This window comes from Leptodactylus fuscus, chromosome 4 (genome assembly GCF_031893055.1).
Source record: "Leptodactylus fuscus isolate aLepFus1 chromosome 4, aLepFus1.hap2, whole genome shotgun sequence".
In the NCBI taxonomy this organism is placed as follows: Eukaryota; Metazoa; Chordata; class Amphibia; order Anura; family Leptodactylidae; genus Leptodactylus; species Leptodactylus fuscus.
Window position 1 is genome coordinate 98,220,983 of NC_134268.1, and position 25,139 is coordinate 98,246,121.

A 25,139-nucleotide genomic window follows, 5' to 3' on the forward strand; every position below is an offset into this window, starting at 1 on the left:
ATTCACACTACGTAAACGGCAGCTTATTCTGAACGTAAAACACGTTCAGAATAAGCGGCGTATAAAGCAGTTCCATTCATTTCTATGGGAGCCGGCATACGAGCGCTCCCCATAGAAATGAATGGGCTGCTTTTTTCACTACGAGCAGTCCCATTGAAGCGAATGGGATGTGCTGGCGTGTACGGCTAGCTCTGCTCATGCTGAGCCGTACACGCGGGCACTTCCCATTCACTTCAATGGGACTGCTCGTAGTGAAAAAAGCAGCCCATTCATTTCTATGGGGAGTGCTCGTATGCCAGCTCCCATAGAAATGAATGGGAACTGCTTTATACGCCGCTTATTCTGAACGTGTTTTACGTTCAGAATAAGCTGCCATTTACGTAGTGTGAATGCACCCTAATACAGGAGTCCTAGGTATGAATCTGACCAAGGAAAACATCTGCAAAGAGTTTGTATGTTATCCCTGTGTTTGTGTGGGTTTCCTCCCACTCCAAAGACATGCTGCGAAGAAAGACATCTTGTGCCTTTTCTCCATCTTACATTCTCCCTCTTGGGCACTGCCTAGAGCTCATCCCCCTTCTTTGCAGAAAACTGTTATTTATAATGGGATGAAACTTCTTGTCACTCTTGTATAACCGCACCTACAACGTATAAAAACCTCACCCATCCACCATTAAAGACCAGAATCCAGATTGGTCACATTGGTCAGCTTGTGACTGTATGTATTTCTCTGAGCTGGTGTAACATACTTGTCCATTAAGACTTCTGCGCCATCCTTCAGCGGCATGGTACGGCGCGGAAGGTGTGTCCACTTACGATCCCCTGCTCCTGGGCCTCTTGCTGTATTCTGTTTTAGCACAGCTAAGAGCTTGTTTCAATGTATTAGTTGAGCCAGCACTCAAGTTCTCTCTGGTGCACAAAGAATTAACGTTAGTTACTCTATGATTGACATCTTACCTTCCAATCATGTCTGGGGCGGATCCCAGACTTCCCATATACAGCCCATTAGTCCACACATGAGTGCTTGCTATTAGCCTCTTAGAGCGTGTTAGCGTATTACTTTTTCTCTGATTCTGTATTCTGACTTCCGCTATGACCTCCTGACTATTCTTCTTGATTCCGATTTTCCACCTAGTTGCCCATCTGGTTCTGACCTCTTGGTTAATTTGACTTCTTGTTGTCTTGTCCAGTGGCATAACTAGGAATGGCGGGGCCCCGTGGCGAGTTATTGACATGCCCCCCCCCTTCCTGACCGACACCGAAGACCTTGACCGACCGACCCCATGCCGCATTCCTCCGCGCTCTATTATGTCCCTCAGTGGACCCTGCACACAGTATTACACCCCACTGTGGCCCCTGCACACATGATTATGCCCCATAATGAACACCCATGAACAATTATTATACTCTGGGGTATTTTCAGACCCCAGAGTATAATAATCGGAGACTGAGGGGAGATACAGACATAAAAAAAAGTTACTTACCTGTCTCCGGCTCCGCTGCAGTCTTTGGTGGTGTTGGCCATCTTTAATAATGCACGGATGTCACATGACATTTCATGCCATCCCTCCATCTGCCCCCAGTTTCATGCACCCCTCATCTCTACCCCCATTTTCATGTCCTCCCCTCCATCTCTGCCCCTAGGTTACTGTTGCTCCTCAATTGCTCCACACCACACATACATACACACTCACACACAGACACACACTCTCCATCCTGCATCTCACATCCCCTCCCCTTCCCTTCAGTACAATACAATACAATACACAGAGCGCTCCCTGACTATTAGACAGTCATTAGTAACAGCAATTGCAGGCAAGTCTGAATACAAACAATGTGTAGAGTACTAATCCATCTACTGACACTGACCTCCCCCTCCTCTTAATACACAGATAGCAGGACACTGTCCTCTCCTCCTAATACACAGATATCAGGACACTGACCTCTCCTTCCTCCTCATACACAGATATCAGGACACTGTCCTCTCCCCTCCTCCTCATACACAGATATCAGGACACTGATCTCCCCCTCCTCCTAATACACAGATATCAGGACACTGTCCTCTCCTCCTCATACACAGATATCAGCACTGTCCTCTCCCCTCCTCCTAATACACAGATATCAGGACACTGACCTCCCCCTCCTCCTAATACACAGATATTAGGACACTGACCTCCCCTTCCTCCTAATACACAGATATCAGGACACTGACCTCTCCTCCTCATACACAGATATCAGCACACTGTCCTCTCCCCTCCTCCTAATACACAGATATCAGGACACTGACCTCCCCCTCCTCCTAATACACAGATATCAGGACACTGACCTCTCCTCCTAATACAGATATCAGGATACTGCCCTCTCCTCCTAATACACAGCTATCAGGACACTGTCCTCTCCCCTCCTCCACACCACACATACATACACACTCACACACACTCTCCATCCTACATCTCACATCACCCCTCCCCTTCATTACCTAGCAGCACATCTCTCCTTTTCTTCATCTCTTGCAGGACTGCACGGACTATAAAGAAACGCCCACTTAGTCATGTGACGGCTGACGTCACACAAGGTCCTTCAGCTAAGGTCCTTATCACAGTTACAACAGTTTGTCTGTGATAAGAGCGGGGGTAGCAGAGGTAGCTGTCGCCGGGCCCCCTAATGTCCCGGGCCCTGTGGCAGCTGCCTCTGCTGCTATGGTGGTAGTTACACCACTGGTCTTGTCCATGTTCTGTGTTTAACTTATCATAGGAAGGGACTGTCATCCTGTTGTCCACTGCTGCTAGGGTAGTCATGGCAAGCAGGTAGGAACACGGGCTGGGCCTGTTATCAGGGCTCACTATCTCCATCTTCCTCCTCCCTTCCAGGTTCCAGCAGCAGCTACTGGAGAATTGCTCAATGGGCTCATATGCCATTTGTACTAATTTGGACTTCAATACGGTGATATTTAGAGCGGATTGTTCACACAATACTCTGTAAAGTGCTGTACAAGTAAGCAAAACAAGTAATAATAAACAGTGCTGTCTGCTTTTTGCTCCATTCTCTGCAGCACTTGGTCACTGAGAGGATCTCTACATATGTAAGGCCCGGTCATATCTGGACCCCCCAAACATAATACCAAACGCATTAAAAAGCAGTTAGCAAAGAAAGCATACAGTCCCCATAGACCAGGGGTCGGGAACCTATGGCTCATGAGCTAGATTTGGCTCTTTTGATGGCTCCATCTGGCTCACAGACAAATCTTTAATAAAAAATTTTGAAAAATGCTAAAAATATAAAATATTCTCTAACCCTCCCTGACTTCTAGAAACCGTTTTAAAAGACCCCAGACGAGTGACCACTCATCTAATTGCCACTAGCATTGCTCTGTGGACACGACTGGAGCGGAGCAGAAGTTGCAGTGACTATCCCTCACGAACGGGAGCAGAATAATTAAGCGCAGACCGGAGGCGAGCTCACCAGTAGGGAGATCCTGCGCTGTCAGCTGGTGTTCTCCTTGCCCCAGCCTAGCAGAAACTGAGTGCTGCTCGCTCAAGCGCCGCTCTAGCTGTCAAAAGAGCAGGTTTCTTATATCCTGGGTGAAGGCTTCCTGTGGTGCGGATCAGAAGCAGCAGCGCCATTTTAAACTCCACTGGTGGGAATCAGCAGTCACATCAGTCAGAAAGAGCCTGAATACAGGTAACTCTCCCACTTCATACTACCTACGTTTCTCGTAACCAGTCAATTAGGGGGGGCCAGTTACCCCTTATATACACAGTACTGCTGTACCCTAGTTTGCCCTTCCCCTTTACTTGTATTTAGTTTTAAACATATTGTATGGCTCTCACAGAATTACATTTTAAAATATGTGGCATTCATGGCTCTCTCAGCCAAAAAGGTTCCCGACCCCTGCCATAGACTATAATTGGGTCTGTGTGTTTTCCACAGTGTCTGCATGAATCATGTGGAGAGAAAATCACTTCAAACAGCACTTTTCTCTCCGCATGATTTGTGCGGACACTGCGTGGAAAACACATGGACCGCATTACAGTCTACAGCAGTGATGGCGAACCTTTTTGAGACCGAGTGCCGAAACTGCAACCCAAAACCCAATAAATTATCGCGAAGTGCCAATACGGCAATTTAACCTTAAAACTCTGTGGATCCACAAATTACAGTTGTGTGGATGGGGCTTTACAGAGCTTGTACTGAAAGGTAAAGGACTCTGCATTTGGTATTTCACTGAAGGGGGATTGACCAACCCACCCATAGGAAAGCTAAAACATCAGTTTTATTGATTATAAACATGCAAAAAGTAAAATCAAGTTTCACCAAAAAGTTCACCTAAGGTGAGAAGATAACTGGGGAACGTCCTCCTATGTTGTATTGAACAAAACTATTCCTACCTCCCTTCACATAAACAGGTGGTCATCACTTCCTATCACAGTCTGCATAACAAGACCTATATATGCACAGGCTCAACAGCAAGTCCCCAAGTGGACTTTCCTAATGGAATACTGAACACAGATATGAACCAGGCCTAATGTTCATGAACCGTTATCAATATTGAAGTTTGAAAAGCCCCTTTAATCCGGTGTATATTCCTCAGTCTAGGTCTACACAATAGCCACTGCGATCTGTCAGCCATTATGTGACAGACTGAGAGCTGATAGTATCTTCTTTTTTGTGTCATGTTGGGCATGTGATATACTTGTGCAGGTTTTTCTCATGTCTTCCTCAACTGATTGTTGTTTCCTTGGTCAGGACTTCGGGTGCTGGCGCATTCAGTGGGGCAGACGTCTACTATGTTCACAGTTTAGACCACTCATAATCCATTATATTAGAAAATGCAAGTAAACCAGTACATTACACCAGACACGTCACACCACGCGACTTACAATTCAGTACCCTCACAGTCCATTAACCGACAACCATATGACACCGAATGACAACTTACACGACACTGGCCAACCAGAAGCGTGACCCCGCCCACTAACCCCGCTCAGTCGCACAGACCAATGACGCAATGTGGCGAATGACAGCCAATTACAGGCGGGAAACTGAGGAGGCGGTGCGTTCTGAATTCGAGCATCTCCCCGTCCAATCACAGCCTCGAAAGACGGACGGGGCGTGGATATGCAAATCCAGTTTGAAAAAGACGGCGGGAAATCTGAGTTTCGCGGGAGGACCTTCGCGCGTAAACTGCATCCCTTCATTCATTGTCAGCTTCCTGGAGCCATTTTTCAGCCGCGGCGGTGGCAGGGAGGTCGGAGCCGGGGCCCTATCACACATCGCCGTACAATCCGCCTCCATCTGCCTCCCCCGGTGCTCGATAAGCTTCAGGCGAGCTCAGCCCGTGCACCGAGGGGACCTGCTCTAACTACAGCCCCGACTATTTCCAGGGTACAGGCCGGGCCGTGCGGATTACAGGGGTCAGAAGGAGGAGAGCGAGTGTACCCGGGAAAAGAGCGGCGCGCAGGGAGGAGGAGGAGGCTGCTCAATAATGAGAAAAGGAAGCCACCCCGGGCACGACAAGCTGCTGCTCCCCGGGCTCCAGGGCTCGGAGAAAAGCTCCGGTTTCTCGGGGGGGTTCGTGGCCGGGGGAGGCGCTGCCGGTGTACTTGGTGCAGGAGGAGGAGGCGGCGGCGGATACCTGCACATCCTGTCTTCTCCCGGCCCGGTTCACCACCCCCAGCACGGACTGTGTGCTCCAGAGCAGCAGCACCAGGCAGCGGCCAGCTTCATCTACTCAACCCCGCATGGACCCGCCGCCAGAGCCGGCCTACTGCAGCCTACACTGGGGCGCCCTCCGGTAATAGCAGTGCACCCCATCCCCCACTGTCCACCTCCATAACATATGTGTCTTGTCTGGTGACTATATATAGGCTAGTGCAGCGTCTATACCCCCTGTGTGCTGTGGGGATATATGTGTATGTGTGCACCATGGATATGTGGGCTCCTGAGTTTGCCCCCTCTGGGCTCAGGTGTAGGTAGGGGGCATTGGCTGGGCAGCAGTCAGGTTCACGCCCCGGATGGAGGGGGTAGGGGAAAGGTCACCTGTGTAGGAGCTGTTTTTGCATCTGTCACTATGGGGGGTTGGGGGTGATGACACTGCAGCTCCCCCCACAGCCTGTGAATAGACACTTACATGTCAGGGATCTATAGTAGTGGGATTATAGTGCATACACATTCTGGGGGGCTGCTCCCCTCACCTGTAATTATCAAGCTAGCTTGCAGCCCCCTGCCCCTCACAGCCTTGTTGCTCATATAAAGTTTTAATTTCAGTTTCCATGGCTTATCTATTGCCTGGTTAGTGGCAGGAGCTTTCTTAGGGCAAGTCTCCAAGACACAACCCAGCCTGTGTATCTTAGGCCTGCAGCCTCCTCATATCCTGCTCAGATAAGAGCTTATGTATTCGGTGCTGGTGGTTCCTGACCACTACTTGTAACCTCTACCCTTGTTCTCCAGTAGAGAAATGGTGGCCACTGGGAGTCCTTATAGCAGTGCTGCACCCCTCCCCCCTGCCCCCACTCATAGTCTTCTGTATAGCAGGCACTTGCTGTGAGGAGTTGGGGGATTGTAGCTGCACGTCAGTCTGTGATAATGGCCGTGGGGCTTGTTAGCAGCGGCACCAAGGTAGGTTGTGAATGTCTTAGTACTGCTTCTCATTGGTATTTAAGTAGCATCTTCACATTTATACATTTGACATTCCCGTACTGTTTTTGGTTAATAGGTGCGACTTAGGTCAGTGAACACCATGGAAATAGGTGTGGGTCTTGTGGATGTGCCATAAATGTCGAAAATGGAAATACCCTTTTATAAGGCCTAGGCTATATGGAGAATTTAGTTCAGTGGCCTGTCTAATACTAGCCATGGGCGACTCAACCGGATCCCTCTAAGGATAGGTTTTCAATACTGTTTGACTGAAAAAACCCTTTATTTTTTTTATGGGTTTTAATGGCTGTCTCATAATGACAACCTGGCTATGTGGGGGTATCTGGTTAGGACAACCTGAATTAATGGGGTCTTCCCTTTCTGTATCAGTGCTTCCGTTACAGAGTGCCGATTTTGTGAATAAGCAAATTATATCTTTTGAGCAATGAGGGCATTGTCACTGCTTCAGAAGTAAGCCGCAACGCTTATTGCTTAAAATAAAATTTGCAAATTGACAAAAACAGCAGTATATCAGCAATGGAGGCGCCGATACGCAAGAGTGAAACACTGATTCGGGTGACCCTATGGGCTCGTTCACATGGGGCAAGAGGGGACGGATTTTGACGCAGAATCCGCCCCCCTCATAATTGAGGTCTATGTAGACCGCTAGCTTACTTTTTTCTGTAAGCGGTATGTTCCCACTCACGGAAAAAGGAAGCGAGCTGCCTTTTCTTCAGGCGGATTCCGCTGCTGATTCAGCGCCGGTGTCCGCCTCGTGACAGCACCCTCCGGACTAGGCCCATTCATTTGGGCCTACTCCGGAACAGGAAGCCACGGCAGGCACATTTTGGTCCTATTCTGACGTGGCTTCCCACGTCAAAATCATGACCAAAATGCGCTGCGCCTATCCCTGTGTTAACTAGCCGTAACAATCTGAGGCGCTGGGTTCTAGAGACCCTTAAAGAGGACCTTTCACCATCTGGGGCACATGTGGTTTGATACACCGCTAGAAAGCAGACAATGTGCTAATTTCAGCGCAATTGGCTTTCCAGTTCCCTGCCCCTGGTGAAGAGCTAACGGTGCTGGTATCATAGCTCTTCACTGTCAGAAGGGCGTTTCTGACAGTCAGTCAGAAACACCCTTTCTCACAGCAGCGTCTATAGCGCTGTGTACTGTGAGGGGTCATTGCTTACCGCCCAGCGATAACGATGAGAAACACCCCCCCCCCCCCCCCCCCCTTCCCAGTACTCGTTTATGGATGAGTACTATCAAGCGTCCCTCACCGCTCTCACAGTACAGCGCTATAGATGCTGCTATGAGGAAGGGCGGTCCTGGCTGACTGTCAGAAACTGCCTTCTGACAGCGAAGAGGTACGGTACCGCAACCGATGGCTCTTCACCGGGAGCACAGAACATGAAAGCCGATGGTGCGCTGAATTCAGCGCACTGTCGTTTTTCTAGTGGGCTATTAAACCGCTTGTGCCCTAGATGGTGAAAGGTCCTTTTAAGTTTAAAAAAAAAAAAAAACTTTCCCTGGTGCTTCTGCACAGGTCACCCATAATTGTACACGTTACAGGCCTCAACAGTGACCTCTTCATAAATGGCATAGCAATACTTATTGATGTCCTCTCCTTTTAGGTCAGACAGCTGACACCCCACAGAAAGTTGCGGAACTCACTTCACTGTGTTGTTTGCTAGTCACATAGTACAGTACTTCAGCAACTGTCTCATTCCTGTCAATGGGGCTGAGCCACAATACCAAGCACAGCCTCTGAAGTGTATGGCGCAGTGCTTAGTATGTATTTAAGAGGCTGCATCGCTCTCTGTTGGGGTCTTTGGTGTCAGGTACCCAGCAATTACACGTTGATGACCTATTCTAAGGTTATAATCAATATATCGGAAAACTTTGTTACTATCACACAAATTTTCCATTTAATGACTACATTAAAAAGAAGTTTGTACTTGCTAGTATATGCTTATTTGTAGTTTTTCACAGCTCCATAGACTTCAGTGGCTGACATACGCATATGGCAGGTCGTCAACTTTATAATCCTGAAATACCCTCCTTTTTGTAGAGCGACAACCCACCTAATTCGGCAGAAAGGCATTGTGCCCGCAGCATATGGAAATGGTGTCCTACCTGGGAACACATGCCGTCTATTGGGTTGTCGGGCTAGAAGGTGCTGTGGTTGACTTGTGGCAAGCATTTGGTACCCTGAATGGTATTTAAGGTGCTCTTTAGCAGGTGCAGTAGCACCCACTAAGGCACACTGAGTATTCCTCAGCCTGTTTGTGTGAAAGGACCCTTAATGCTATAGGAATGGTGTAAAAGCCACTGCTAGATGGCTCCTGTTTCCATGGCTACAAATAATTGGGCATCCTGATGACACATCTGGTCCTCACCCTTGTTCCCCATACACATTAGATTGTCAGGCAAAATTGTCATGGTCTTCTCATCACCTCTATCAACATCTTGGCAAGGTAGTGTCAGTGCAGCAGTTAGACCTTATTCTTCAGGGTTCCCCTGAAAGATTTTTCTTATTTAATGGGCAAACGCTCAACTTTTGCTAAAACTTCTGAGAAACCTTCCCACTTTCTTTATCGGCATACTCTTGCGTAGGGAACAGTCCCTGAGGCCAGGGCCGTATGGGACGTAAATGTTGCGATTAGCCTGCGGCACTTTACAATTAGGGCAAAGTGTGAGTCTAGGTTTTGGAAATCGCGGCATGTCAGTTATACCTATGGAAACGCTGGCGGTTTTCCCATAAATATAATTGAAATATAGTCTGCAGAGGAAACCTCTGCAAACTTTGTCTAAAGTGCTGCAGGAAGATATGCGATACATTGTCGCCATGGTCTTTTCTGCAATGCTTTTTGCTGCAGGACTCGTGGTGGGGCCTGAGAGGTCATGCACCAGAAATTTGAACTATGGTTCAATGCCCCTGCATAAGGCTTTATAGAATGCACTTGTGACTTCAGATTGGGGTTTAAATAACTGCAGATGTGGCCAAAAAACTTAGTCTTGGCTATAGTCCCAAGAGGCTGAGTTGATGAGGTTTGTACTGTGCTGTATGTTGGGTAAATGTATATAACAAGTGTGCACAGTGAGCTCCCACCACCTTCAATCCTCTATTGGATACTGTCTGCCTGCATTGAGGGGCTTGGCCTCGCCCCCTAGGAGTTGATCACTGCATGACTTACTAGCCTGTGTGACCCAGAATAAGAGGTGAACCCTGTCTGCTGGTGAGGGCCTGTAAAGCAGAGCTGGGTAGTGTATGTGTAGACAAGGGGATTATAATTAACAAGGATAAGAGCAGTAGCAAGGTGCCAGGCCGATGCATTTCCATTGATAATTGTGTTCTTGTTACAGAAGCCAGTTGGCATTGCTTTTTACATTTTTGAGGAATAGTACTAATGTTTCGTTGCCTGGCTCTTTACGCATTGGACAAATCTTTGAACTTCAATAAGCACAAGCAGGACATTAGGCAGGACAAGCCACAAATAACACTTTATATCCAGTGAGTTTTCATTTTAATTTTAAAAAAAAAATAAAAAATTAGATTAACTGTCTCTTCTCCCCCCCCCCCCCCAAAAAAAAAAAAAAAAAAAAATTATGCTCAAAGGTGCCATGAAAACTTGACCAGCCTTAGGCTAAGGCTCCACGGGCCGGAAACGCTGCAATAAAGCGCTGCCGGAACAGCCGCGATGGGCACACATAGCGGTTCTTACCGCAGCGCTTTGAACAGAAAGTTCAGAGTTTTCTTTTGCGGACTTTGTTATCATTAGATATAATTGACATGCTGTGATTTCCAAAACTGTGCTGGTTTTTGAAATCGCAGCATGTCCGTGCTGCGGTTCTTTCCGCAAAGTGGGCATGGGATGCGCATGAAACCCATCCACTCTGCAGATACTGTAAAACACCCCGATTTTTTTTTTTTTTTCCCAGAGGCGTTTCCGCCATGGGCAAATCATGGCGTTTCCGATCCGTGGGGTTTTTCCAGGCAGAATTTTTATTCATTTATTTTTTTCAAAGGTCAGTTAGTGCTAGTAATGGGTTACTGGCATCCTCTGCCTTTGTTTACTTGGTGTTAGCTTCCTGTGTAGCTGCAACACTAGTACCCTCTCGCTCTGTTACAAAACCCTGTCTCGCTAAGCTTAGCCCTGCTCACCCTCACTGTCTCACTAAGCCTAGCCCCCTCACTGACTAGCGATCCTGTGTATTACTAGCCTCTCCCACCCTTGCTAACCTATTCTACCCAATACTGGAAGACAGGGAGGAGTTGTCCCCAGACACAGGAAGGCTTGGTAAGTATTGATGGGATATGGGAGGGGGAACAGTGGTGACATTCCATTTCGGAAGCAGTGAAACGGAACATAACTGGATTACCAGAAAGTGTCCCTGGGGTGGTCACATGACCGCTCCAGGGATATGGATGATTTTAGATTTTTTTTTTTTTAAGTAAATTAGAAGTTAGGTGGTTGGGGCTCGAGTTTAGTTGTTTTAGTTAATTATCAGTTTATCCTGGACAACCCCTTTAAGGCACACTTGTTGGTCCTTTTTTTGGTTCAGCCCTTGGCATAATTTAAAGTAATTCTGAGGTCCTCAATTCTTCCCAAACTAATGGTGCTGTGATTGCTAGACTTGATCTTCCTTCAGACAGCCATGACTCAGGCAGACACTTAATAATGTTTTTCACAAGTAAAGTGGAGGCTTAGAATTTCTGTCCTGCCCTCAGTGTACTTGCGGGCTCTTGCATATCCATCAAAAGATGGCTCGTTGCAGGCACAAAAGTGTTTCTTTAAGATGGGCCATGAATATGAGATCTGCAGGTGTCTGATACCCTGGATCCCTGCAGATTATCTGTACTGAAACACTTTGGCATGTTTACATGTTGCAAGCATTGCTTGCTCATTGTGCAAACTGTATCAGTGGGTATTGGTACTGCAGGGTAGACTTCAATACAGTTTGTATGGTAAGTAGTGCTGTTCCCAGTCATTTATGGGAGTAGCAATCTTTGTACAGGTGGTCTACAAGGTTACTGGGCGTCATACCCCTGCCGATCTATCCTAATAGTCCATCAATAATAGAAACTGGATAACCCCCTCCCCCATAGGCCTCTACATTACACTAAATTCAACAACTAGGTCAAAGAGCAAAGTAGGCAAGGTCAGCACATTATCTTTTCATTGTAGTATAGTGTTTCAATAAAGTTCCTAGCATATTAGTATACCAGTAATAACTCGTAGTGTGGATATCATATGCTATTTGTAAGTCTTAGTTCTGAAACAAGCAATGTGTTGTGAATTAATAACCTTATGAAGCCATCACAAGCCCCCTCCTGTATGTCCCTTGTAGACCTTGATTTTAATATGAAGGGTTAATGTTTGTGCATGTTTTAGTGAGCTAGTCTCCATATTGTGAAGTCTTAAACGCAGACAGGCTGCGCCCACTCTCTGTGAGCCAACTGTTCATACTTGTCATAACACGAGTGCGGAACATGGAGCTGGGCAGTGAGAAAACAATTCTGTAGCACTGCACAGTTTTAAGAATCTGAAAATAAAGGGACAGAATAGTTACTGGCTGAAGGTATAGTCACCAATATTGTACGGTATGACCTACATAGCATACACCATCAGTTATGTATAATTTAAAAAAAAACAAAAAAACAGGGATGTGGAGTAGGGACCAATTTTGTCTGGAATTTCAAATAAAAAATGGCTCTGGCTTCCCTTCAAAGTAGTTTTTAATTTGTCATTTTAAGATTGTATGAATTAGATGAATAGTTTGTTCATAGTACTCTTGTAGGAATTGTCACGAACTTCTTACAGACTTGAGGACCTTTACTGCTTCTGAAAACTAGTGAGTTATTATAAATGTCAGAGGCCTGCCCTGCACCTCACATGTGCAGATAGTGTCATGCAAGGAATGTGGTGAAAATCTGGAGCAAGAAAGGATCGTGTACCACAATCCCACAACTAAATGCAGATGAGGGAAGGTTCTAATAAACACTTCAGTTAAGACTTGAGAGCCCAGGTTGGCTATAATGAGCCAAATGTAATCCTACCTTACAGTAACCTGAAACATGAAAAACCTGTGTGACTGGGTAAGATCATGCCAGGTGCAATGTCAAAGATTGTTAAATGAACCCACAAGTCATGTTTCTCCCATAAACAATAGTTGTTTCCATTGAGCTATAGGTTAACTCTCCTAGTGTTTGGGCTCCATTGGGGACTGAAAATGGTCAGCAGACTTCAGTGCAGGTATATTGTGACTATAGTCTTGTGCCATGTTAAATCTAATATCTATACTAATGTGTTTCAGGCTAAGCGACGGTTAGAACTTGGCGATGGAAGTCAACAGTTTCTCTCAGAAGGATTGAAAACGCCAAAAGGCAAAGGAAGAGCCACTGCACTGTGTCCAGACAGCCCAAAAAGTGGGTTTCAATTTAAGGCCTGTCTTTTATTGTTCTTAAAGTTTTGGGTTCATGGAAATGGACCCACATATTTCTTCACAACTTCAGTAAAGATGCAGAGTTGCATGTAACATGACCTGACAATTAAAATCATGGTGTTGAGCAACAAAGTCCAATTAACATGGTGGAAGTCTAGTCTAAATGATTGGCCTATCAGCTTTTAGCATCTGCTAAACATGTTAGAATCATATTGTGGAGGCCTCATTTACATGTCATGGTTTTATGGATGATCATTTCAACTATTACATCTGTTCTTAAAGGAATTAGTTTATATCGTATGCAGTGGGGGTTTTTGGTTTTGTTTTTTGATTGATTACTATTGGTAGTAATGCATTTTTTTTCCCTGTTTTAGCTCCGAAATCTCCATTGGAAAAGACACGTTATGACACCTCACTTGGCCTTTTGACTAAAAAGTTCATTCAGCTGCTTAGTCAATCTTCTGATGGTGTTGTAGACCTAAATAGAGCTGCTGAAGTCCTCAAGGTGCAAAAAAGAAGAATCTATGATATCACAAACGTATTGGAAGGAATTCATCTCATTAAAAAGAAATCTAAAAACAACATTCAGTGGATGTAAGTGTAAAACCATGAGGGTTTTTTAAGATATTAACCTATCCTTAGGATGGGTCATAAATATCAGATCAATGGTCTGGCAACTATAGCGATCAGTTGTTTTCAGCAGCGTTCTGCACTGGAACAGAATAGCACTAGAAGCAGTGTTACTTGTTGCTCAGCGGCCTTTCTCTTGAATAGTAGTTAACTGCATTAATCTGACCTGGGCACTACAGAGTACAGACCCCTAGCTATGTTCTGTATTGTCAGACCCATCCACCCCATCATTCTGACAATCGCAACCTATTCTAAAGCTGTATCATTATCTGTTACCCCAGAACACTCCTCTAAAGGGGCATTCACATGGAGTAAAGGGACGCTGATTCTGGCACGATAAATCACGGCAGAATCAGTGCTGATAAAAACCCTCCCATTGATTTCAATGTGTTCCATGCGGAAGATGGAACCCATTGAAGTCAATGGGAGCCTTTTTATCAATGTTGATTCTGCCATGAGTTATCGTGCAAGAATCGGCGCCACTTTACTCCATGTGAATGTCCCCTTAGGGAGCCTGCACACGGAGTTTACACTTGCTCATTCTGAACGTAAAACTTGTTCAGAGTGAGCGGTGTTAAAAACATCCCATTGACTTGAATGGGTGCTGACATATGCACGTTCCCCATTGTACTCAATGGCTCCTATTCAAGTCAATAGGATCTGTTTTTTACGCCGATCACTCTGAAAGAGTTTTACGTTCAGAATGAGCGAGCGTAAACTCCGTGTGCAGGCTCCCTAAATCACCTAAACCTTAGTACGGTTTATATTTTGATCTTACCTCATGCGTGGGGGTTTTTTTTGTTTAAATTTTGTTGGTAGATGACATAACATCTGTTGTGCTGTCCAAGGAAGGTTATGTGATGCTAGGATGTTCTGAAGTCTTGCGTTCTTAAGGTACTGGGTCTCTACTGTGTAATGCTGCGGAGACATAGCAGCCACTCATCTTTAAACACCTGACATTCACTGTTCTAGTAAAGGCTATGGACACATTTTTGCCTGCAAAAATCAATAATCTTGTTTTTCATTTCAATTGCACAGCTTAAAGAGGACCTTTCATCAGATTGGGCACAGGCAGTTCTATATACTACTGGAAAGCTGACAGTGCGCTGAATTCAGCGCGCTGTCGGCTTTCCCGATCTGTGCCCCGGGTAAAGCGCTATCGGTCCCGGTACCGTAGCGCTTTACAGTCAGAAGGGCGTTTCTGACAGTTAGCCAGGGACGCCCTTCTGCCCAGCAGCCCCTATCACACTGTACTGTGGAGTGGGGAGGAACTCACCCCAATTCAGCGCACTGTCATCTTTCCAGCAGTATATAGAACTGCCTGTGCCCAATCTGATGAAAGGTCCTCTTTGAGCTCAGCTGTTTCCCCATCAGCTCCTTCAATGTCTAGATTGCATCATCATTTGCACACTTTGCGACCGCACACAGCTCTGTCCTCTAATACTATTTCTGAATAGCTTTCCTTTGTTCTAAGACATCTGTATGTGGCTTTTCCATCACAGACCCAAGAAAACAGTTCTCTGCTGTATTTTGCTGAGAATGGGACAGGGCAGCTTGTGTACAATAAGACCTGGAAATTGCGGAAGACTAAGGCTAGGTTCACGCTTGCGCCTGCTTTAGAATAGCTTTTTCTGCCCCACAAGTCCAGTGATTTGCACTCTTGCTTTGCAGCGTTGGGTCCTTGGTTCGAATCTAGGGGCCACATTTGCAAGGTGTTTGTTCTCCAAGATTTTGTGGGTTTCCTCTAGGTACTCTAGTTTCCTCTCAGCCATACTCTTGTATTCTACAAAACCATTAAAAAAAAGTTATCATTTGGGCAGGAAAGTGAGTTGTAAATCATTGTAGAGACTTAGTTGCAATTTTTGTGGCATGTTTCTGCTTGTATAAATTTATTTATTTTTTTTTTTTAACATTACAGGGGCTGCACACTTCCTGATGATGGATGTAATATGGCACGATGCCAAGGACTGTCCAAGGAACTCTCAGAGCTCAGTCAAGAGGAAAAGAAACTAGATGAACTGATACAAAGCTGTACTTTAGATCTGAAACTTCTAACTGAAGATTCAGAGAACCAAAGATATCCTTTATATAAATGCAATCCCTGTCCCCGCAGCTAAAGTTCAAAAGACCAATCTTCAGTTCTATGCTTGTTGTCATGAAACTTTCTTTGTATTAATGTGCAGTTTGCATGAACATACATCTGGATTTCATTGGTACTATCGTGTAGATATGTTAGTCGGTCTAATATTTTATATATAATCTCTATCAGCATTATGACAAACTGCTACACCTAAACTACTGTACATGTCTTAAAGGGGTTGTCTGGGATAAATTAAGCTGAACCCTCCCTTCTAAATTACTCATTGTTCCTGAAAATCTATATTTGCCTAGATTGGCGGCCATATGCCCCTGGCACATTTTCCATTTGATATTACAGGGAATGCCTTACTAACGCCTTTACCCCATCATATAATACATGCCTGTCTCCCTGCGCGGAGCTTCTGGGTATGGGATGTCACGTTTTCTGAGCTGCCGGCACCTCCTCTCTTGAAAGGAATCCTATCCTATCATTAGATGTCTTCTCCACGCCGCCGTTCAATAAGAGACACGTGAAGAGGCTGTTCCTACCTTTTAGATGTCTTCTCCGCACCACCATTCGATAGAAATCCTGGTTACCGTCTGTATGCAAATGAGTTCTCTCGCAGCACTGGGGGAGGTCCCCAGCACTCAAACAGCACTGGGGGGCCTCCCCAATGCTGCGAGAGAACTCTCAAGCACTGCCTCCATCTTCAAGAACGGCCTCTTCACGTGTCTTCTTCCGGCACTGGCTTCGAACTTCTAGGGCAAAGCCGACTGCGCATGCCTGCCGGCCACAAGAAGATGGCCGCTTACACAGTATTGTAAGTGGCCATATTTTATTTTTTTTTTATGTGGCAGGCACGCACAGTCGGGTGCCAGAGGCCTAGAAGTTTGAAGCCAGCGTCAGAAGAAGACTTGAAGAGGGGTGCCTGAAGAAGGTGGCGGTGGAGAGTTCTCTCGCAGCATTGAGGATGCCCTCAGTGCTGTTTGGGCGCTGGGGCCAGCACCCAGTGCTGCGAGATAACTCATTTGCATACAAACGAAAACTGGGATTTATACTGAATGGCAGCCTGGAGAAGAATAGCCATTCTTAAGGCTATTCCTACGTGTTAGGGACAAACGTTTTAATAGGATCCCTTGAAGTCTGTCAGCTGCCTGCACAATGGAGCCGGAGTGCCAGCTACTGCTCATGATGTTGGGTCTAGTAGTGGGCGAGCCAGCTAAGGAAAGGGGGAGGTAGTGAGAGGAAGATGGTGTGAGTCGGCTCCGAGTGAAGCCCAAGGCATCATGGTTGCTTTAGGAAAACAAAACAGGAAGATGTTTAAAGTGAAAGTAATTTTGTTTATATAGCATCATTAATTCCATGGTGTTGTACATTTGAGGGTTTGCATACGGTACACAACAAATAAAAAAACTGTGACTAACTGGCACAGTGGACTGGAGGACCCAGCCTACAAGGGCTTATCTATAACTATGGTAAATGATAGTAAATACCTTTTTAGGGTATTTCAGATTTGTTGCAGAAATTTTTTTTCTGTTGACAGTTGATCTGAATAGGAGTGTTTTCTGACTCATGCGCATGAATTACTGAAACTCTCACGCAGATGAATGGGGTTATCAAATTTATGAAACACATCTGACATGTGAATATGCCTTAAAGTTTTTGTGCTTTAATTCAAAGTGCTCTTGTTTTTTATCCTTAATGTTTTTTACGTTGGCTTACGTAACCTATCAAGACATACGAAAAATTAGTGGCCTTAAGGACCAAACTGTTATTGTTGTGAGGGCTCCTCCCGAGACAAGACTTGAAGTGCCTGACCCAGTTGAGGTATATGGAATGGTATTTTTTGGTCTTAAAACTTTTTTTTTTTTTTTTATTGCTGCTTTCTTTCCTTAGAGGACATTTCATGGGTTTGAGCACAGGCAGTACTATATACTGCTGGAAAGTCGACAGTGCGCTGAATTCAGCGCCTGTCTGCTTTCCCGATCTGTGCCCCAGGTAAAGAGCTATCAGTCCCAAAACTGTAGCTCTTTACAGTCGGAAGGGCGTTCCTGACAGTCAGGAACGACCATCCTCACAGCAGCGCCTATAGCTCTGTACTGTGTGACCTGGGAGGAACGCCCTCTCCCTCTGTACACAGTACTCATCCATAGAAGAGTACTATCAGGAATTCAGTGCACTGTCGGCTTTCCAGCAATGTATAAAACTGCCTGTATTCAAACCAATGAAAGGTCCTCTTTAAGCCAGAAATACTATCTAGCGCAGAGTATTTCTCAATGGTTGCTCAAGGCTGTTATTTCCATTGAAACCTGCTTTTCATTATGCATGGCTTTACTGCTAAGTTTCACCCTAATATAAATTGGATTGGGTACTATGTGCACAAGAACAGGAAGAAAAGAACTGAGTTAGCCATCCTACATTAGATTTAGTGGGATCAACAGACCATCTAATATTTACAGGGGCCTTTCTATTCTACCCCTAAATGCAGATTCAAGGCACTTAAATGGTTATTCCCATCTCTGCCTTTCATGGCTGAAATGGTTATACCAGTAGTACGATCTCCACCTCCCTAGGTGGTCAAGTGTTGTGGAGACAGCTGAATTTAGGTGTTTTGCCATTTGATCAACTCCCAATAAGATAAACAGGCGTTATTGATGGTGTAGCACATTGTGCTATATTTAGCCTCCATTAGAGGGGTTGTTGACTTTCTATAATAGACCTGCAAGGGTCTGACACCCTGGACCGTTGCAGATCTCTGATACCAAGGAAGCATGATATAGTGGCGAGTGTAGGAACTGCAATGTTGTCCCATTGAAGTCTGCCTCTGTAACTTAGCACCTGGGTGGCCCTGTATATTGGACTACTACAGATCTAATATTGATGGCCTTTCTGTGGAGACTTGCCTTTTTTTCCACAGGATGAGCTGATGACTTAATTGGTACCATTTTCTTCCTGTTGCAGCAGTGTCAGCTATGTTAAAGTACACACCCCCTGCTGATGGTGCAAGCTCTGTATCTGAGCTTTTGCCATCACCACATTGTGCATGCATGACTCTGTCATTATTTCATATTTCAAATTTCATTCTTAAAAAGATCCAGATGCCTAAATGGTTTGTGTATTGTTGGCCAATGCAGGGTCTTTGTAGCTTAGCTATAGATGTTCGGTCTTTGAGCCAGAAGTAGGGTACAGGAGGTAGACACACATGACTGCAAAATAAACCGCCAAGGTTTGATTGTAGTTGTAGAAATGCCCAGTTCTACATAGGACTAGTACATACAAAAAAGTTGGTTGACTGTTTAACTGTATAACAATCAATGAGTTACATCATTGGTCACAAGGTGTTGTGAAGAAAATCACTATTGCTCTATTACTAATTAATACAGTAGTCTGAAAGCAAGTAAAAGTTGGAATCCCCCCCCCCCTCTCACGTTTCCCTAGATCCAATGTACAATTAAGCCTAAATATGAGGCTTGGCTGCTTTCAAAATTTCACCTAAAAGTTCAGTGTCATACACTCTTCAAAATGGTATCAATACAAACTCTTGTCCCACTGTAAAAGAATTCTTGGCCTGCTTTGTACAGGGAAATATGAAACTTACGACTGCAAATATGGTAATGCAATGGATTTTTTTTTTTTTTGTCCCCTCAAAACTCTTAAATATTTAACCCGTTCCTGCTCTATTCTATTATGTTACACTGACCATATTGTTAATGCTTTCATGTCGCAGGCACTTGTGCCTACAGCATGACTTCTGTGCCTTGCCTGTATTGCACAGTCGAGACCAGAACTAGCTGCTGGATGTAGTATTTTAACCCCTCAGATGCTGTGATCAAACAATCGTGGGGTCTGAGAGGTTGCCATGGCAGCCAATTGGCAAATTAATGTATTGTGATCACCTCACTTCCCACCAAAAATGGCAATAAAAATAAAATCAGTCTTGTATGAATAAAAACTACAAATTGTCCTGCAAATAAAGAACCCTGATATATCTCAGTCAACTAAACAGTAAAATATATATATATATATATATATATATATATATATATATATATATATATATATATATTCTTCAGTATATGGTGACTCCCTGAAAAATCCTTTGCTAAAATTTAAAAAATTATATAATAAACACAGTAAAACCTACAAGTATGATATCTTAATGAGACACCAAAGTTGCCATTTTCTTTTTAATGTATAGTGAACACCATAAAAAACAAAATGCAAACAATGATAGAATTGTTGGGCTTTATCATGGACCCTCCAAAAGTTAATCAAAACACGTGCCCCCAAATGAAGGCACAATACATCACACAAAGAATAAGCACTTCCTTAGCTATGCTGACAAAAAAAATTCAAGTTATGAATTTTGTAAGGCAGAGAAGGAAAATGGGAAAAGTTTGAGCATTAACATACAAATTACCCTATGTCCTTTAAAGGGTTGTTAAAATATGAAAATGAAAACTACTATATAAATTTTGTATAATCAGTAATACTCATCCTCAGATTTACTGTTGTGATGTCATGGGACTTGGAAAAGAAAAATAAGAAAGCATGAAAAAATCAAATTGGCAAAATTGGATGTTAAATATATTGTATCCTAAGTTGTTAATGAATTTTTCTTTTGGTTGCAGAGTTTACAGATACACTTATCTAGTACTCAAGGAGCTATTGAAGTTTATTTATGTCCTGAAGAAAGTGAATCCACTAGTCCAGTTAAACAAAGTAATCCTGACCAGAATGGGAATCTTTCTAAGCCAAACTCCAAAGGTAATTAACACTGAATGTAACGCAATCATAGTGACATGAAGATTGCACTTTTTTTTTTTTTTTTTTGCAAAAGAAACAGGATAAAATTTGAAATGAGGTAGGTGAGGGTAAAGTGAATGGAGAGAAGTGGAAAGAAGGGTAGGATGTTAGAGAATCAGGAGATGATAGTAAATTAATTTAATCCAATGATCCTATATAACGGGTAGGCAAACTTTTTTACCTTTTTTGTTTTGTTTTTTTGGCGTGCTGATTTAAATTTAAATAAATAAATCAAAGATGAGGTACTGAGAGCTGGTCCATAATTGTAAGGCTGACGACCCCTATACTAAAGTCATACCACAAACCATAACACAGAAGTGCTGCCACCAGATGCTTTAGGATGCATGCATTCACTTCTATTTCATGGAACTGAAACTTTTACTTTGATGAAAAACTGCATTCACATGGTGCACTTTTGCACCAAAAAAACCCCTGCAGTTTTGTACAAAACGGCTTACAGAATGTCCTTTAGCAGTCCCTACACACACGGTTTTATGTCTCATAGCAGCCCCTGCACATGGTATAATATTCCAACTTTTATAATCTTCCAATTTTGCCACTCGCTAACTATTATACTGTGGGCTCTCTCAGAGGTGACACAAACTACAAAAAAAAACTCTCCTCTCCTGTGCTCCGAATCAGCTCTTTTCTCTTTGGCGCTTCTTCCTGAATTGAGCAACCACTGACTGGGCCGTAAGAGTCACATTCGGCATAATTATGCATAATTACGCCGGACATGACCCCCTGATGCCATTTCAGCAGTCCCTTATTTATTTTAAATGTAGATTAAGAGCCCCACATAGAGCTCACAATGTACATTTTTTTTCCATATCAGTATGTCTTTGGAATGGAAATCCATGCAAACACAGGCAGAACATACAAACTCCTTGCAGATGGCTTTTTTTTGCCCCTGGTTGGATTTGAACACCAGGACTCCAGCGCTGCAAGATTGCAGTGCTAACCAGTGAGCCGCCATGTGGCCCCAGCAGTCCCTTATTTGAGGCAGAAGAGAACAGTGCTGTTTGGCCATTTTTTTGGTCTAAATGAAAGAGCTGGGCAAGGACTCGGACTACTAGTGTCAGTAAAATAAGCATGCCAGAGGTTGCCGACCCCTACTATGTTTCCTATATAAGCAATGATGAGGAGAGTTTCTACATACTGTATTGTTTTAATATTGGTGTTGGAAGGATATGGAGAAAAATCTTGTTGATAGATCTTAAAAAGCCACAATGCTGGGTTTTGCAAAAAAAAGTAAAATGTGGAACTGAGTATTTTAATGTTTTCCGTGGTATCCATTTTATTTGTACCCCACCCCCGTAGGAGAGTATGCAGCATAGTTTAGTTCCATTTCTTTGGTTTGATTGACCTTGGCTTTTACTTCTGATATCTTTTGTACTTACAGTTTTTACAGTTTGATGCAGTAATACTTCTTGATGCTAGAATTATATGCGATCTTCCAGTTTTATTTCCGACTAAGGAATAGGTCTGTAAGAAGTAATGTGCAAGTTCGAGATGGGAAAAGGTTAAGTGCAAAGGTTTTGTTTAAGGGCTCGTTCACATGGGGCAAGAGGTGGCAGATTTTTGTGCTGAATACACGCCATAATCCGCCCCCTCACAGAGGTCTATGTAGACCGCTAGCTTACTTTTTTTCTGTGAGCGGCATGTTCCCCACACAGAAAAAAGAAGCAAGCTTCCCTTTCTTCAGGCGGATTCCGTGGCTGATTCAGTCCCGGTGTCCGCTTCGTGGCAGCACCCTCTGGTCTAGTCCCATTCATTTGGGCCTACTCCAGAGCGGGGAAGCCACGACTGTCGGAAGTCGTGGCAGGCGCATTTTGGCCCTATTCTGACATGGCTTCCTGCCTCAGAATCAGGACCAGAATACGCCATTCTGTGCCTTGTGTGAACAGGGCCTTATATAAAAGTCTTTTGTTTGAAAATCTTTAAGAGGCCAACCATATAGGTAAATATGTACCCTCTTGGCCACATCCTCTCTAACATTTATCAGTAGTTGATATTCATTTTGTGATCCTCGAGGGAGTTGGATACTAGCTTGGAGTTCAAGGTGGTGCATTCCTTTAGCTATTGTACTAGTCCAATTGAATGCTTTTAGCCAGCTATCATAGGGATAGGATTTTCCTAAGTCTTTCTCACGACTTAATATGTGCTAATCATAAATTATTTGTGCTGGGAGGGAAATGTAAGTGAACTTGTAGAGTTTGAAGATGTTTACTTGGCCTATGTTCTAAACCCTTTATATTTTCTTCTGCAGATTTTCTGTCTCCTACCATAGAAAACACAAACTGTAAAGTGGAAACCATTTCTCCCTTAACCTCGCCAACCAACTTACTACAGCAAACAGAAGATCAAATTCCATTGAGTCTAGATAGTCCTTTTGTGAACTTGCTGCCCCCTCTCATGCATGAGGATTATTTGCTAAGCCTTGGAGAAGAGGAGGGCATCAGCGATCTATTTGATGCCTATGAATTAGAGAAATTGCCATCTCTAGAGGACTTCATGTGCAGTTGATCCTTTTTACTATCTGGCTACCATGGATTGTTTTATACAGAATGCGTTTGGAGTTGGCATCCCCTACTTAACACCTTGTTTGCCTCTTCATTAAAAAGGCATGTGTTACTCAGCGCAGCAATAGTTGCAAGAAGTGCAGTTATTTGCTGAAATATCCTTGAGGCTATGCAAATGTACAAGACTAGGATGATGCTCCGGAGTTGAAGGCACAAAAGAATAACTTGAATCAGTTTAGCTTTCTCAGTATATCTCAATACTTGGTCTGGTGAAGTCAGTCTGTGCCTTCCTGTACTTTACGTTTTCCCCAGCCTATGTGGAGAAACTCCACAATAAATATGAACAGTTTTTTTTTCATATGCTGTGTGCATTTTTTTTCTTTATCTCTTAGGCCACCTCACAATCAAGAAGTACAAGAGCCCAAAGAGATTCCTTGCCATGTTACAAGTAACTAGGTGTACGTGTGTACATGGTGTTATCCCTTCATGATGCCCTGGCTCTCAATATCTTCTAGTGTGTGCTCTGAACTGGGGTTTAAAGTGCCTATTTAATGCATTATTTGTGAGGAGGGAATGTTTTAATGCATCTATCATAATACACTGTTTTGATTGTGATGTATGTTACAATGAGTAACTTTTTTTTTTTGTGTTCTCTATACTATGGAGTGACCAATCTCCCCATTTAATCATGGGTACATTAAATTGTTTACACAAATGGGTTCCCTAGGGAAATCATCATGAACCTTTTTTTTTTTTCTTATAGCAAGCATATTTTACAATTGCAGACTTGACTTGCTATAAATAAGCTTTAATCACATGACCTAAAATATGCAGCGTTTTAAAGGTTAATGGTGCATTCACTCAAGTTCTATTATTGCAGTTGTTACTGGTATAGTGAACTATATATTTACCACACATGATCTTTGAGTGAGATTGTCAAAGATTAATTCTGATGGCAGGGATAAACTTTGTCGCATGCCCACATGTGGAAGGTGTAAATTGACCAGAGGCATGAGTTTACCTGTAATGCCACATGGGCACTAAATATTACTGGCTGCAGTTGTGCAAGTAACTGCAGCAATAATGGCATAATAATGCAGCTAGTAACTACTTGAAAACCTTGCCCATGTCACATATGCATGGCTTTTGGCAGCTGCATTAGGTGTCCCTACTGTAAAGGGACAAATATACAGATCACTTATTTGTATTCCTATGTATTGAACACTCTCCAGTGATGACTTTCAGAAGTATAGTAGTGAAGACCACCCCACACCCCCTTCCTTATTAAAATTTAACCTGGCTTGGTGACCGGATTATGAGTGAGGGTTCCTGAAACCGAAGATGATCAAATGCTCCTGTGGTGGAAAGCAGCTCTTTGTAGTTTGGAAGGGTGGTGAGTAGAGATGAGCGAGTACTATTCGAAACTCCCGTAGGAATGAATGGACGCAGGGGGTTAAGCGGACGGCTGTTTCCATTCATTTCTATGGGTGAGTGCTGTTCGAAACGGCCGTTTTGAATAGTACTCGCTCATCTCTAGTGATGACTAGTGCAGCCCCTGTGTCGTATGCTGTGTTGTATATAAGGTGGCATTCATGCACACCAACTGGTAGGGATTTTTATATGCGTTGACAGGTTTGTGTTAACCGTTCATCTTTCATCCCATCCAGTTGCATCAGTAGAGCATAAAGGTAGTTAAGGTGGCCATGTACTTTAGATAGCTAATACTTATTCAGTTGAATGCAGGTCTTACTGATGTGACACCGCACATGCACACCCTAGTGTGTTCAGTGGGAAAAGGGGACTAAGCTGCTCTCACAGCAACTTGTTTCCCTTGAGATCAAATCTATAAGTTTAATTCCAGTATACCAAATGCTGCTTTCCTGACATCTGTAGATAGTCGGCTGGTCCCACCAAAATTTGTGACAACCAATATTCATCTGAAGAAGTACTAAGTGTGAATGTACCAAGTTGAGCTTTTCATCTTGTAGGATTGCTGCTATTCAGGTTTTATAAAT

The 25,139-nt window shown here is 43.8% G+C and overlaps 1 protein-coding gene across 1 annotated transcript; it reads left to right on the forward strand.

Annotated features, from left to right (window-relative positions):
- The first annotated feature begins 5,202 nt into the window (after nucleotides 1-5,202).
- On the forward strand, nucleotides 5,203-23,753 carry E2F3 (E2F transcription factor 3). Its single transcript, XM_075270973.1, has 7 exons — nucleotides 5,203-5,794; nucleotides 12,958-13,069; nucleotides 13,461-13,680; nucleotides 15,635-15,793; nucleotides 17,509-17,623; nucleotides 20,428-20,563; nucleotides 22,872-23,753. The coding sequence occupies exons 1-7, from the start codon at nucleotides 5,486-5,488 to the stop codon at nucleotides 23,126-23,128; spliced, it is 1,308 nt and encodes a 435-aa protein (XP_075127074.1). The 5' UTR covers nucleotides 5,203-5,485; the 3' UTR covers nucleotides 23,129-23,753.
- The last annotated feature ends 1,386 nt before the right edge of the window (nucleotides 23,754-25,139 follow it).

Coding starts and splice junctions, on each gene's coding strand:
- E2F3 (XM_075270973.1), top strand. CDS start 5,486: ATGAGAAAAGGAAGCCACCCCGGGCACGACAAGCTGCTGCTCCCCGGG. Junction 15,794..17,508: donor GAAGATTCAGAGAACCAAAG/ATATCCTTTATA, acceptor AATGTTTTTTAC/GTTGGCTTACGTAACCTATC. Junction 20,564..22,871: donor TTCTAAGCCAAACTCCAAAG/GTAATTAACACT, acceptor TTTCTTCTGCAG/ATTTTCTGTCTCCTACCATA.